The sequence below is a fragment of the Oncorhynchus mykiss genome, chromosome 20 (assembly GCF_057628025.1).
Source record: "Oncorhynchus mykiss isolate SJ-2025 chromosome 20, ASM5762802v1, whole genome shotgun sequence".
NCBI lineage: Eukaryota > Metazoa > Chordata > Actinopteri > Salmoniformes > Salmonidae > Oncorhynchus > Oncorhynchus mykiss.
The window spans coordinates 25,994,006-26,010,145 of record NC_143041.1 but is presented as its reverse complement, the minus strand read 5'-3'; the positions used below and the strand labels follow the sequence as shown (position 1 = coordinate 26,010,145).

The window sequence follows — 16,140 nt, the reverse complement described above, 5'->3', positions numbered from 1 at the left end:
ACATTTTTGCAAATGTATTACAAACAAAAAACTCAAATACCTTATTTGCATAAGTATTCAGACTCTTTGTTATGAGACTCGAAATTGAGCTCGGGTGATTTTTGTTCAACTTGATTGGAGTCCACCTGTGGTAAATTCAATTGATTGGACATGATTTGGAAAGGCACACACCTGTCTATATAAGGTCTCACACTTGACAGTGCATGTCAGAGCAAAAACCAAGCCATGAGGTCAAAGGAATTGTCCATAGAGCTCAGAGACAAGATTGTGTCGAGGCACAGATCTGGTGAAGGGTACCAAAACATTCCATCATTCTTAAATGGAAGAAGAAGTTTGGATACACCAAGACTCTTTTTAGAGCTGGCCGCTTGTCCAAACTGAGGAATCGGAGGAGAAGGGTTCCTCTGTGGAGATGGGAGAACCTTCCAAAAGGACAACCATCTCTGCAGCACTCCCCCAATCAGGGCTTTATGGTAGAGTGGGCAGACAGAAGCCACTCCTCAGTAAAATGCAAAAAAAAAAATTGTTAACCTTTATTTTACTAGGCAAGTCAGTTAAGAACAAATTCTTATTTACAATGACGGCCTACCCCAGCCAATGCTGGGCCAATTGTGCACCGCTCTATTGGACTCCCAGTCACGGCCAGATGTGATGCAGGCTGGATTTGAACCAGGGACTGCAGTGACACCGCTTACACTGAGATGAAGTACCTTAGACCGCTGTGCCACTCGGGAGCCCCTCCAGGCACATGACAACCTGCTGGCACCTAAAGGGTTCTCAGACCATGAGAAACAAGATTCTCTGGAAACCAAGATTGAACTCTTTGGCCTGAATGCCAAGCGTTACGTCTATAGGAAAGCTGGCACCATCCCTATGGTGAAGCATGGTGGTGGCATCATGCTGTGGGGATGTTTATTAGCAGCAGGACTGGGAGACTAGTCAGGATCGAGGCAAAGATGAACAGAGCGAAGTACAGAGAGATCCTTGATAAGAACCTGTTCCAGAGTGCTCAGGATTTCAGACTGGGGCATAGGTTCACCTTCCAACAGGACAACGACTCTAAGCACACAGCCAAGAAATGCAGGATTGGCTTCGGGACAAGTCTCTCAATGTCCTTGAGTGGCCCAGCCAGAGTCTGGGCTTGAACCCGATCTAACATCTCTGGAGAGACCAGAAAATAGCTGTGCAGTAACTCTCCCCATCCAAAAGACAGAGCTTGAGAGAATCTGCAGAGAAGAATGGGATTAACTCCCCAAATACAGGTGTGCCAAGCTTGTAGCATCATACCCAACAAGACTTGAGGCTGTAATCGCTGCCAAAGGTGCTTCAACAAAGTACTGATTAATGCGTCTGAATACTTATGTAAATGTGATATTTCAGGTCATTATTTTTTTTATACATTTGCAAAATGTCTAAAAACCTGTTTTTGCTTTGTCATTATGGGTTATTGTGTGTAGATTGATGACGAAAAAAAACAATTTAATCAATTTTATAATGGGACTGTACCCAAACAAAATGTGGAAAAGGTCAAGGGGTCTGATTACTTTCCAAAGGCACTGTATATCTACTTGAAACTAGAAGTGTGAGTTGTGGTAGTGCAACAGTTTTTTATCAGGACAGTTTTGTCATTAGAAGATGTTGGTTATTTTAGCCACTGCTGCCGGGGATCGTGGCTTCCTTGTACTAAAATGGGGCAGTGGTTTGTCACTTCTGCTGGGTGGTCTATAACACAACGTGAGTGCTCTGAAGGACTTTAGTACTGTCTGAGTAAGTATTGTCTTCACTACTGTCTAAGCATTAGATGTCGTTAGCTAGCTAGCCCGAGTTATGTGCTTTACATTTGAGTAATTTAGCAGATGCTCTTATTCAGAGGGACTTACAGTAGTGAGTGCATACATTTGAATACTTTTTCATACTAGTCCTCCGTGGGAATAGAAAACACAACTCCGTCGTGGACGGCCACCTACGTTTGTATGGTGAGGTGATCTTCAGTGTAGCTCTGGGGGAGTCCGGTGGGGCCTCTAGGATGGGTTCTAGTGAGCCCGATTCAGGGCTCTGCTTCTGGGTCGGACTGCAGACAGACACTGGTGGTGGGGAGGGAACCAGGGTTGGGCCAGGTGCCAGTTTGGGGCTGGGTAGTGGGGATGGGTTGTGGACCAGTGTCGGGCTTGGGACAGGGGACGGGCTCTGGGTATGGACTGGGGTACGGTTAAGTGGGGTTGAGCATGGTGGGTCTGAGGCAGGGTTCCCCCAGGTGGTGGTTCTACGACCAATGGAGCCTGACTTAATGATGAAAAAACCTCCACTGTCCTGAGATGCTGAGCTGTGGAGGAGACGGTCGGTGTTAGATAACACACTGTTATAATAGAAAGTGAACATACATCCTGTTCAGTCTGTGCCTGTGGTACCTGATTGTTTTACAGAGAGAAGCATGAGAAGAGGAAGAGGAAGCGCATGATGAAGAGGAGGAGGTCATTCTGGCAAGGTTCGCTTTCCCAGACTCTGAAGTTTGAGGTTCTAACATTTTCAAATGTGGGACCCCAGGAAGCTCAGGAATCTCAAAGTCCACCTCTGGAAAGGAACACAACACAGGCCTACTTTGAGAAACCGTGTTCCATACAAAATACATAGACCTACTTAACATACAGTTCAACATAGTGAGACAAAAATAAGTGAATGAATAAAAATACTATCCAAAGGTCATAAGGGGTTCAAGAAGCCCTCTCAGTTATCTAGTAGCTAACTTCCACACATTTCATGCAACTCATCCCTAAAAAAACTCCCACTGCTCCTCCCTCGAACACACAAACATCACATTGAATGTGGTACTGTACCTTCATGAAACAGGCTGCTGGAGTGTTGTATGAGAGGCTCAACCACCGCCACCACCTGGACGGAGGAGGCAGATGCCATGTCCAACAGCGCTGCCTCCCTGAAAGAGAGGGAGAGAGGTTGATGGAGAGATGTGAAGAGAAAAATGTATGATGGTACAGAATTGGACGGGGGAGAGGGAGATTGAAAGGAAGAAAGAGAAGCGGGATGAGGGGTGAGAGATGAGAAAGTGAGACAGAAAGAGAGGGAGAGAGAGAAAGAAAGAAACACACATAGGTTCAAGTCAAGTACTAAAAAGCACAGAGACATAGCTAAACAGACATAATCAGATTAATAACAATCATGTAACAATAGAAAGTGACACCAGGAACAACATTGAGACAGGGCGATTATGACAGACCAATAGAGTGGTTCAGTTTCATCTCTCTGTCAGTATGTCAGTAGTACCCACCCCTCAATGCGAGGCCACAGCAGGTTGGGACCCAGTACTATGGCAATGTTACTGGGACTCATCCTGTTAATCGACTGCTGCTCTGACAGGCACGACAGGAACTGTACCAGGTACCTAATAGGGGGGGGGAGAGAGAGAGAGAGAGAGAGAGAGAGAGAGAGAGAGAGAGAGAGAGACAGAGACAGAGAGCGAGGGAGGGAGGGAGGGAGGGAGGGAGGGAGGGAGGGAGGGAGGGAGGGAGGGAGGGAGGGAGGGAGGGAGGGAGGGAGAAGCACATACAGTGGCGTGTATTCATCAAATAAAATAAAATTTTATTTGTCACATGCGCCGAACACAACATTACCGTGAAGTGCTTACTTACAATCCCTTAACCAACAATGCAGTTCAAGAAATAGAGTTAAGAAACTATTGACTAAATAAACTAAAGTAAAAACATTTTATCAAAATGAAAAAGTAACACAAAATGACATAACAATAATATGGTTATATACAGGAGGCACCGATACCGAGTCCGTGTGTGGGGGTACAGGTAAATTGAGGTCATTTGTAAAGTGACTATGCATAGATAATAAACAGTGAGTAGCAGCAGTGTAAAAACAGAGGGGGGGTGTCAATGTAAATAGTCCGGGGTGGCCAGTTGATGAATTGTTCAGCAGTGTTATGGCTTGGGGGTAGAAGCTGTTAAGGAGCCTTTAGGTCCTAGACTTGGTGCTCCAGTACCGCTTGCCGCGTGGTAGCAGAGAGAACACAGTCTATGACTTGGGTGACTGGAGTCTTTAACCATTTTTTGGGCCTTCCTCTGACACTGCATAGTATATAGGTCCTGGATGTCAGGAAGCTTGGCCCCATTGATGTACTGGGCCGTATGCACTACCCTCTGTTGCGACTTATGGTCAGATGCCGAGCAGTTGCCATACCAGACGTTGATGCAACCGGTCAGGATGCTCTCGATGGTGCAGCTGTATTACTTTTTGAGGCTCTGGGGACCCATGCCAAGTCTTTTCAGTCTCCTGAGGGGGAAAATGTGTTGTCGTGCCCTCTTCACAACTGCCTTGGCGTGTTTGGACCATGATAGTTCATTGGTGATGTGGACACCAAGGAACTTGAAACTCTCGACCCGCTCCACTTCTGGCATGATGGTGTTGATTTGAGCCATGATCAGCCTTTCAAAATCTTTTCAAAGCACTTTACGGCTACTGACGTGAATGCTACGGGGCGGTAATCATTTAGACAGGTTACCTTCGCTTTCTTGGGCATAGGGACTATGGTGGTCTGTTTGAAACATGTAGGTATTACAGACTCAGTCAGAGAGTTGAAAATGTCAGTAAAGACACTTGCCAATTGGTTAGCGCATGCTATGAGAACACGTCCTGGTAATCCGTCTGACCCTGCGGCTTTGTGAATGTTGACCTGTCTGAAGGTCTTGCTCACATTGGCTACGAAAGCGTGATCACACAAGCATCCGGAACAGCTGGTGCTCTCATGCATGTAGAAATTAGGTAAAATGGATTTTGCCTGCATTAAAATCCCCGGCCACTAGGAGCGCCGCTTCTGGATGAGCATTTTCTTGTTTGCATATGGCCTTATACAGCTGGTTGAGTGCGGTCTTAGTGCCAGCAAAGGTTTGTGGTGGTAAATAGATGGCTATGAATAATATAAATGAGAACTCTCTTGGTAGATAGTGTGGTCTACAGCTTATCATGAGGTATTCTACCTCAGGCGAGCAATATCTCAAAACTTTTTAAATATTAGACATCGCGCACCAGCAGTTATTGACAAAAGGACACACACCCCCACCCCTCGTCTTACCAGACGTAGTTGCTCTGTCCTGCCGATGCACGGAAAAGCCAGCCAGCTCTATGTTATCCTTGTCATTGTTCAGCCACGTCTTGGTGAAACATAAGATATTACAGTTTTTAATATCCCGTTGGCCGGATAGTCTTAATCGTAGATCGTATGTTTTCCAATGATTGCACGTTGGCCAATAATATGGAGGGTAGTGGTGGTTTACCTACTCATTACAGAAAGAAATCGCTGTTCTGATGTCCAGAAGCTCTTTTAAGTCATAAGAGACGGTAGTAGCAACATTATGTAGAAAATAATTTACAAACAATATGAAAAAACAAACAAAATAGCACAGTTGGTTAGCAGCCCGTAAAACGGCAGCCAGCCGCTCCGGCGCCATTATTATCATGGATGCCAAGCCAGGCTTCCCAAAAAGATGTACTAAGAAAAAAAGAAAAAAAGAAAATGTATCGTTTGTCTCTCTGTGTTAAATACATTTCCTTCAATTCTGATTCTGTCTGGTCAAAAAGAGTATGACATTGTTGCTGCCCAAAGATAATGGCCAACCAGCGTTGAGCTAAACTGAGTGAACTCAGTTGTGAATGGTCCTGGCACACCAAAAAAAGTGTCACGGGAAGCCCGTTTGGATTTGGCTTCAGACCAACCACATTGCATCAGAAGGCAAACTTCATTGACAAAGAAAAACGTTAATTGTTGCATCTCTCTGTGTCATTGTCCTCTGGTGGCTAGCAAGCTTAAATGGTCCCTTTCCTAAATTAGCCATGGATGGAGATAGGGTTTTGGACTTGTGGTTTTACTTAATTCTCCGTACTGGCCAATGATTATAATGGCGATTCGGATCCAACCATAAATTCATACATTGTGCCCCTGGCCTGAGAGGATGGAAGTTCAACATGTAGCTAGATGTAGTAGGCTAATGTTAACTAGCTGGCCTGGCGCATCATTGCCCATGAAAGGAAGTTAGGCTAGCGAGCAAATTTTTTTGCCAGGTAGCCTAGGACAACAAAAACTAAAAGTGTGTACTAATTGACTGATAAGGGAAGTATGCTTAAAGGTAATGATTAAAGAATTCCACCCTGAAACGTAACTATTAGTGATTATTCGTTTATGTAGCATGTATAATGAATGATTAAAGTACTAAATGTAAGTCCAATAAGGTTTGGTAGAGACATGTGAGGGAGAGAAATGTGTGTGTGTGTGTGTCCAAGAAAATACCAAGAACAATTCAACTGTGTTTGACCCGACCTGGCTAGAACTCTGAGAAACGTATGATAGGACAGGGAATCCTTTCAAGGTTCCTCTAATCTCGGGGGAATTAAATTGTCGGCTTGGTAGTGATAAACAGTCGATACAACTCACCTACTGTTCGTGTGTATGTATATGCGTAAATAGGGAGTGAGTTATAAAATGGATGTCTTTGTATTATGGACTTCAGAGCGCTGTCGTGAATAAACTGTACGAACCTTTTGCATAAGCTGAGTCTTTGCCTAATTATTATTAAATCCAGGGTCTTACAAACCTTGGGGATTGGTCAAAGCTTATTGATTGATAGTTATTATCATTGGGATTGAAAATTCTCTTGACATTGACAGAGTCATAGACCGTTTAGACAACATGAGGAGGACTGCATTGGCGTTTCTCTACAAGTAGGGTGAGTCAACATATTTTCTACTTGCACACACACAAGCAAGCACAGAAATCAGTACTAAGGACAGCCACATCATATTTAGCTTACGTTGATTGGACTAAATAGTTTTTGGCATTTTTGGCATAGATTATTAGATGATGCTGAAATGTTGAAGTTGAAATGACGCTGGAATAGTGAAAACAGCTCCTGTTTTCTTTGCGACAACTCTCAGTGGTTCTAAATCAATAGTTGTTTAGTAGTTCGAAAATGTCAGAAACATTACCTTGCTTGACCATGCTCTAGGTCATGTAACTGATGTTTTGTGGACTTCACCGGACAGATGTTGCTCTCCGGGTTTTGTAATGAAACAAATGTGTGGTTGAATTAGTTCTGTCTTCTTATTGTCTTGACCTTAGGCCTATATATCACGGTGCCAAGGCATATGAACTAGCAGGTCATAGCAACGCAATTATCACAACACATAGTTGTAATATGGCTAGGGAGATATTCACAATCATACACCCTGCATCATTCTTGAGTTTTTACAACTTCACACAGGAATCAGTCAAGATCCGAGAGAGCTATGGGTTACAGAGATATGGACATACCGGAGGTTGTTGTAGTTTTCTGATGGTAACTTCTTCAGCACAATTTTAAACTGCTCAAGTTTGTCTGTCAATTCTTTCTCCCTAAATAAAGAGGGGAACAGACAGACATTTGAAGAGCAGAAATTAGAGGGGAGCGAAATCATGTAAAGACACTATGTACTGTATGCTTTTAAGATGTAGACCAATCAAGGACCTTACCCTGCTGCTTGAAACCAATCATTGTAGAGTTCAAAGGTCATGAGTGGTTCAGGCAGCTCTCTCAGGTAGCTTTTCAAAGCCCCTACATGGATAAAAGAGAAAATGCTGCTTAGTGCCTATGTGTTGTTAACTGTCAAGTAAAGATATTTGAAACTTGAAAACCTGAAACTTGAAAAGGGGTACTGTCAACAGGGACGGTCTCTCTGACCTGCAACTGCATGAGGGTCAGTGAATTCACTGTGGTTCACGACCCCTCCATCCAGACTGCTCTTCAGTCTCTTCACTACCGAGGCTGCTGCTGCCAGACGAAACAGACCCTGGGAGAGAGATGAAGGGAGATAGAGATAGACAGATTTTATCCAAGAGGGCAAACATTATCGTAGACTGGCTACAGTCCTTTCACCTGCTCAGTTAATTAATAATATCCCATTCACATGTATACCATGTAGTAGATTAATAATCCCAGTCCTCACCTCCTCTCTCATGCCGGTGTGCAGCAGCATGTGAACACACTCCTGGATGGGAACAGCGATCTCCCTACCGCTGTTGTACAGATGAGTCAGCAGGGGCTCCCCGTAAACCTTCCCCTTATAGTTATTCTCCTGGGAGTCTGTGTTAACACACATACTGGTGACACACTGGACAAATCCTAAGCAAGTGGGTGCTACACATTGGATAGGGGGGGGTTACCCATGTACACTAAGTATGGCCTGGGTATTGTAATTGCAAAAACACACACACGCACACACACACACACACACACACACACACACACACACACACACACACACATACAGTACATACATACACACAGTACATACATACACACACCCTATTCACCTGTTTGACTGTCTTTCAGCTCACTGATGTTTCGTTCGAGGAAGTCATGGGAATTCTTATGATGTTCTGCTTGTAGTTCCAGCAGCTAAGGAGAGAGCACAACCCAGACACTTATCAATTATAATTCCTAATAGCTAATAGCACATGATAATTAACGGAAGTACAGCTTGAAAGGGAGGACAATTAGTAGGCCACACTCACACGAATGAAGTAGTTGGCATAGTCATCTTCTTTAGTGGCAAAGTGATACAGATCTGCAGAGTATTGGTCCTGCGGGGAATGTACAGCCACACAAAAAGTTAATACTGTATGTTAGAGGCTGAAACTACTGCATTAAACAACAAAGTGTCTGAAACAGTAACATCCAACACCATACAACACCTTGATGCTCTCCAGTTTCCTCCAGGCCTCCTCCACCTCCTCTTTCAGCCCATCCTGCTTTGCCTGAGGTCCCGTACTAGCCTGGGACCTGAAGGGGCAAAGTCATTCATGATCAGAAGCCATAAAAAGTAAAAGAAAGAACTCAATGGAGATACTGACTAAAGGTAGTTATTATATATATATATATATATGTGTATAAATGAACTGTGTACTGTCTGGAGCATATAGGATCTGTCAAATACAAACACACAGAATGTGTGACCCACTTGTTGCGTGCATTGTGCCAGTCCATTGTGAGTTTGGCAAACTGCTTCTTGTTTTTGAGAATCTCTGGAAGGTCTTCCTACAGATAGTGTACATATGTCATTACATCTCTCACTAAAGCTCCAGTAGATTACTAAGAAAGGATCATCCTTTGTTTAAAAATGGCCTTTTGGCCTTTATACAGATTACAACTTCTCAATTGAAAATGAAACCTTGTTCAAAATATCACTCTTCCTTAAAAAAAGTCCTGCAAAGCTGGTTACAATTCCAATATTATCTACCAGAAAATACAGAAAAAATATTATAGCCAATATTATGGTTTAACTCAAATATACTGATTGATAAAAAAAAACATTATGGATTTTGTAAAATTGTATTATATTTATTACAAATATTATGAATAGGAATGGTGTAGTAATGTCACATATGCAGATATCGAAAATATATGGAAATGTTTTCTCAATCCAAAGTTTTACTGATTGCAGCATTACCTCAAAAATGGATGAGTTAAGTGGAAGGTGGAGAAGGTAAGGAATTGTCTGTCTGCCATACTGTATATTAAAGACCAAAAGTGGCTGAAAAAGGTTGGCATATATATCGAAAAATATGCCAGTTTCATTTGAGGACAAAAACATTGACAGCTGCGCCATACACGTTGCAAAAATATCTGGGAAGAGATTTTCGATGTACCGATTCCATGCACATGGTGTATGAATTGATATACAAAACAGCGCTTCATTCAACATTGAGTTTTCAATTGAAATATTAAACAAAATTCTTGCCACCAACAGAATGTTATATATATGGGACATACAACAATCTCAGCTCTGCATATTTTGCTGTGAAGAAACAGAATCCTTAGATCATTTATTCTGGTATTGTCCCCATCTAGCTTGTTTCTGGCTGAAAAATCACAACATTCTTTTAAAATGATCCCTACAAATAGCAGTTTTGGGCAATTTGGAAAGCCATAGTCAATCAGTCAACAATATAATAATAATCTTAGGAAAAATGTTCCTCTTTATCTCACAATCTGTGGATACTGTGCGATTAGAAATGTTCAAAATGAATGTAAAACATCACATCACAGTTGAGAAATACATGGCACGTGGATATCAAAAGAGGATGTCTACAGAGATAGGTGGGACGGGCTGAGAGTAGCCCAAAATGTAATGTGTATAATCAAAAAACAATATCTTTGTTGTGTAATTACTGTGTGTAAAAGTACCATGTATGTCAAATGTGTGTAAAATGTATATGTAACAAAAAAGTGTAAAAAACTAAAATATAAAACAAAGTTACTGTTGTCCTCAGAAGAGGGGGGGGCAATAACATTTTTTAAATAATAATATATATATATATTTTTTAAAAGTTTTCATATGTAATACTACATAATCACAAACTTAAATTGTTATCCAAAAGTGTCTGAATAACTCTTGCTAATGCAGCCCTTACCTCACTGAGTTTATTGAGAGGCTCCAAAACCTCCTTCTCCAGCTTCAGCTCAAAGTCAGACAGTGTTGCGGCCAGATGACTCTCCATGAAGCAACACATCTCCAATACTTTCCTATCAGAGAGGAAATAGACTAATTGATTCATTGATGAATTTTCAACTGATCATTTGGATGATTGAATACATGGTTTGGTTACTTAAAGTACCTGATAGAAGAGTCTGGATCAAAGTCTTTAAAGCTCTCAGCCATGCTAACAGAGAGCAGCATGAGAGGGAGTTTTTTCTGGAGAGAGAGATAATTTTATATTGATAATCATAATAGAATCATTTCAAGTCAAGGGTCAGGGGTGAAAGGTGAAAGAGTAGACTTTACCATTCTTCTCTCTGTGTCCAGCCCTAGTTGACTCTGCAGACAACCCAGCAGCTTCTTGTGAATAACCTGTGCTGCCTTCTTGGCTGGCTCCACCCGCTGCTCCACCTTAGACCAATGAAAATGACAGATATAGAGCGTATCTTATGTTCACACTGAGCTAGGTACAAATGTATTCACTGAGAAATATTTTCACGTAGTGAAATGAGCCACCACTGTCACCCTTTATCATCAGCCTTCACTCACCATAACCAGATCTTCTGTGAGAAGATCTGTGGCATCCTGTGACCTATTAATAATGTTAAAAAAGGCTTTCAGGCAATATTTGTGTTACAGTTGCAGTCTTACTTAGGAATGTTCTTGGTAAGTGGAGTGTGCCAATACAGTATATTTTGCACTATGCTTCTTTGACTAGAATACTGACATTACACAAAATAAAATAAACAGTAAGGCACATTTCCGCATATGATCAAATGCGACATTTTTGCTTAACGTTTCATTCATACATCTATGTGCTTTTACGAAGAAAGAAAACATTTAGGCTACGAGGACATTTATATTCATAGCCACATCCATCGTAAAAACAAGTAGATGACAATAGTGGTCAATGTCGACTCCGTGTATTTTTCCCCCAACTCCTATGGTGGTGCAGTCTGCTAAGGTTGTGAGTTCTAATCCCACACGGGGCAGGTATTTTTTGTTTTCAAATCCTTTATTCACAATATTCATATCTTGCCCACATACTTCTAATTCTGATAAGTGAAAGTATACCTGTGAGAGAGGTTGCCCTGGTAGTAACTATGTTTTTATACAGTATCCAAGAGCAATCTGTGAGTTAATTTGACCATTGGAAAAAGAGCTACTGCGTAAATACTGCAAAGCAGGTTGGATTCATTTTCAAGGTGATGATTACACTGTTCCTACCAACACAATACTACATTAGAAAGATTATATTTTCTGTCCAGAGCTGTATTTGCTCACAATGCACATCATTTTATGATAAAAGCGTGCCAGTGGACTGGTAAGTATGCTTTAGTGAGAAAATGTTGGGATCAATTGCAACTATGTTTACCCGCCCAACCCACAACTTCTCACTTGAATGCGTTTTATAAAAATTGGATAGCGGTTGGGCAAATGCTGACATTGGGGTTGAGAGTTATCCTTTAAAGTTAGAGAGTGGAGGCTACTGCTGTGGGCTGAAACCAGGCCAGAGATGGGGGAGGGGCTGTTTTAGGGGACTTACAAGTGGGATGAGAGAGAGAGAGAGAGAGTGAGTGAGTGACAGGCAGAGAGAGAGAGAGAAAGAGTGAGAGAAACAGAGGGAGAGAGAGAAAGAGACAGCGAGAAAGCGAAAGAGAGACAGAGAGAATGAAAGAATGGCAATGAAGTTTCAGCAGCATCTGATAGAGAGCAGTGTTACATCAGTGAAACAGCTGCAGTGTAGCCGTGAAGCCCAAGCATTTTCTAACAGTTTTTTTCTTCTTCAACTAAACAAAAGCCCATAGGCGTCTTTCTACCTGTGTGTGTTTTTTTTTATAGTTAAGGTCACATTCAGTTATTCTGAACAAAGTGAGAATAGTGTAGGTAGGGGCTCCTTTACTGTGGTTAGAGCTCTGTTCTGGTGCAGCCGCACTGTTAATTAGCAGGGATTATTAATAGCCTGAAACACGTCAGTGGCATGGAGGCCTGCAAACACACCACTTCCATGGTCTGTTGCAACCTGCTGCAGAAACGCTCAGCTATCAGCCAGGGTAGCGTGGGCATCAACAACCCGACGTGGGTATCAACAACCCGACGTGGGCATCCAATTACATATTTTCTCTGATCTGAAGCATAATACACGTACATACACATGTACAGATTGGCTTTTGTACATGGGACATTACTGGAGCAAAGGACATTCAGGGGCACAGTTTACTCTTTAAGGTACAGGGGAATCTCAAATAAAATTGTATTTGTCACAAGTTTCATAAACAACAGGTGTAGAGTAACAGTGAAATGCTTACTTACAGGCCCTTCCCAACAAGAGAGAAAAAGAATAACATGAGGAATAAATACACAATGATTAACGATAACTTGGCTATATACACAGGGTACCAGTACCGAGTCCATGTGCAGGGGTACGATGTACAGTGCCTTGCGAAATTATTCGGCCCCATTGAACTTTGCGACCTTTTGCCACATTTCAGGCTTCAAACATAAAGATATAAAACTGTAATTTTTTGTGAAGAATCAACAACAAGTGGGACACAATCATGAAGTGGAACGACATTTATTGGATATTTCAAACTTCTTTAACAAATCAAAAACTGAAAAATTGGGCGTGCAAAATTATTCAGCCCCCTTAAGTTAATACTTTGTAGCGCCACCATTTGCTGCGATTACAGCTGTAAGTCGCTTGGGGTATGTCTCTATCAGTTTTGCACATCGAGAGACTGAAATTTTTTCCCATTCCTCCTTGCAAAACAGCTCGAGCTCAGTGAGGTTGGATGGAGAGCATTTGTGAACAGCAGTTTTCAGTTCTTTCCACAGATTCTCGATTGGATTCAGGTCTGGACTTTGACTTGGCCATTCTAACACCTGGATATGTTTATTTTTGAACCATTCCATTGTAGATTTTGCTTTATGATTTGGATCATTGTCTTGTTGGAAGACAAATCTCCGTCCCAGTCTCAGGTCTTTTGGAGACTCCATCAGGTTTTCTTCCAGAATGGTCCTGTATTTGGCTCCATCCATCTTCCCATCAATTTGAACCATCTTCCCTGTCCCTGCTGAAGAAAAGCAGGCCCAAACCATGATGCTGCCACCACCATGTTTGACAGTGGGGATGGTGTGTTCAGGGTGATGAGTTGTGTTGCTTTTACGCCAAACATAACGTTTTGCATTGTTGCCAAAAAGTTCAATTTTGGTTTCATCTGACCAGAGCACCTTCTTCCACATGTTTGGTGTGTCTCCAGGTGGCTTGTGGCAAACTTTAAACAACACTTTTTATGGATATCTATAAGAAATGTCTTTCTTCTTGCCACTCTTCCATAAAGGCCAGATTTGTGCAATCTACGACTGATTGTTGTCCTATGGACAGAGTCTCCCACCTCAGCTGTAGATCTCTGCAATTCATCCAGAGTGATCATGGGCCTCTTGGCTGCATCTCTGATCAGTCTTCTCCTTGTATGAGCTGAAAGTTTAGAGGGACGGCCAGGTCATGGTAGATTTGCAGTGGTCTGATACTCCTTCCATTTCAATATTATCGCTTGCACAGTGCTCCTTGGGATGTTTAAAGCTTGGGAAATCTTTTTGTATCCAAATCCGGCTTTAAACTTCTTCACAACAGTATCTCGGACCTGCCTGGTGTGTTCCTTGTTCTTCATGATGCTCTCTGCGCTTTTAACGGACCTCTGAGACTATCACAGTGCAGGTGCATTTATACGGAGACTTGATTACACATAGGTGGATTGTATTTATCATCATTAGTCATTTAGGTCAACATTGGATCATTCAGAGATCCTCACTGAACTTCTGGAGAGAGTTTGCTGCACTGAAAGTAAAGGGGTTGAATAATTTTGCACGCCCAATTTTTCAGTGTTTGATTTGTTAAAAAAGTTTGAAATATCCAATAAATGTCGTTCCACTTCATGATTGTGTCCCACTTGTTCTTGATTCTTCACAAAAAAATACAGTTTTATATCTTTATGTTTGAAGCCTGAAATGTGGCAAAAGGTCGCAAAGTTCAAGGGGGCCGAATACTTTCGCAAGGCACTGTAATTGAGGTAGATATGAATCTTGTGGGCGGGGATGTGCCCTCAAGTTAACAATTGAACCCCCCCAGAGTCATATATTTAGAGAGTTTTGCCAATGTAGTTACTGCATTATCAATCAAATGTATTTATAGAGCCCTTTTTACAACAGCAGTTGTCACAAAGTGCATATACAGAAACCGAGCCTAAAACTCCAGAGAGCAAGCAGTGCAGATGTAGAGGCACGTTGGCTAGGAACAACTCCTTAGAAAGGCAGGAACCTAGGAAGAAACCTAGAGGACCCGGCTCTGAGGTGTGGCCAGTCGTTTTCTGGCTAATGTATTTATTGTACATGACATTTCAACATTCTATGGTAGCCATGTTAGCTCACCATTAACATGACATGGCAAATATTTAAACAATGCTATGTAACTAAATGTCTAGAATTAGACGAATATTCTAAATTCTAAAAGTTGGCCTAACTCTCTTAAATATATGGCTCTGCTGTGTCATTGTGTCACAGGCCACACTCAAAGTAAGACATGCGCGTAATCTTGCCGTGACGCCATTCAAAATAATTATTCATTGTTATGACTGTTCTCTCACTGAAGATGATGAAACATTACAGTCATCCACTATTCGCACTACACCATGGAACCCTGTCTGCTTCACTCTTCCTCCTACTTTCATACCAACGGTGGCATGATGATCATGAACTCTGCGGTTGTCCTCAGACACCAAAGATACTCTGTCCTTTGCAGAAGTCAGATGACTTTACCACAGGAAGCTGCTGAGGGGAGGACGGCTCATAATAATGGCCGGAACGGAGCAAATGGAATGGCATCCATGTGTTTGATGTATTTGACAGCATTCCCCTGATTCTGCTCCAGCCATTACCATGAGCTCATCCTCCCCAATTAAGGTGCCACCAACCTCCTGTGGACTCTACCAAACAGGCTCCCCACTCACCAAAACCTTGTCTAAAGGTTCTTCTTTCACCCACAGATGCTCATGATGAAAATAACTAAGATTAGAACGTAGAATCAGACTTTAGAGTTTAGATTGTCACAAAACTTGATAGCATTGGTTAGAAGTACAGTATCTCACTATTTATTCTCCATTCTATGCAGTTAGTTCCAAGTTCTTTGAAAATAACTATTGTATTAGAACTGAAAATAAATAAGCTATTGTATTTTCACAAATATATCCCCCTCCAAAAAAACAAAAAGTCCAAAATGGCACATGAAAGTACTTACTTCCCCACAGAGCCAAGCTGCTTCAAGAGGTTGAAAGATTTCAGCATGGTTGCATAGGAGTCAGCCCGCCTCTTACAAATTATCCCTCTGTCTTGACTCCAGCCAGGTCCTCAGTCATGTGTTGCCAAGTCAGTGTCTGTATTATTTCGTTGAGCAGACACCACTGCAAGTGGTTTTCTTCAGTGTGTGTTGTTGGTGTGATGTTCTGTCATCCAGCAGTATTCGTTCTTGTTTTGAAAATGTGCTCTGTGACTGTGTTCAACCGCCACTCAGTCACACAGAGCTCGAAGAGAAGAGGAAGTTGCCTCAAATGAAGCAGC

At 42.1% G+C, this 16,140-nt stretch overlaps 1 protein-coding gene across 1 annotated transcript in view; it reads right to left on the bottom strand.

Moving 5' to 3' along the window:
- LOC149974477 (SH3 domain-binding protein 1-like) overlaps window positions 1–16,140 on the bottom strand; it is an 18,293-nt gene extending 2,153 nt beyond the window's left edge. Inside the window, exons 1-17 of the mRNA XM_090212730.1 lie at window positions 15,821–16,140; window positions 11,077–11,119; window positions 10,834–10,938; window positions 10,667–10,743; window positions 10,463–10,574; window positions 9,010–9,086; window positions 8,744–8,831; window positions 8,564–8,632; window positions 8,363–8,447; window positions 7,996–8,132; window positions 7,731–7,839; window positions 7,523–7,604; window positions 7,325–7,405; window positions 3,284–3,397; window positions 2,835–2,932; window positions 2,409–2,571; window positions 1,968–2,323 (exon numbers count right to left, since the gene is read on the bottom strand). Coding sequence (XP_090068856.1) covers window positions 1,968–2,323; window positions 2,409–2,571; window positions 2,835–2,932; window positions 3,284–3,397; window positions 7,325–7,405; window positions 7,523–7,604; window positions 7,731–7,839; window positions 7,996–8,132; window positions 8,363–8,447; window positions 8,564–8,632; window positions 8,744–8,831; window positions 9,010–9,086; window positions 10,463–10,574; window positions 10,667–10,743; window positions 10,834–10,938; window positions 11,077–11,119; window positions 15,821–15,867 — 1,843 coding nt within the window. The 5' untranslated portion in view covers window positions 15,868–16,140. The remainder of the gene's footprint in view (window positions 1–1,967; window positions 2,324–2,408; window positions 2,572–2,834; window positions 2,933–3,283; window positions 3,398–7,324; window positions 7,406–7,522; window positions 7,605–7,730; window positions 7,840–7,995; window positions 8,133–8,362; window positions 8,448–8,563; window positions 8,633–8,743; window positions 8,832–9,009; window positions 9,087–10,462; window positions 10,575–10,666; window positions 10,744–10,833; window positions 10,939–11,076; window positions 11,120–15,820) is intronic.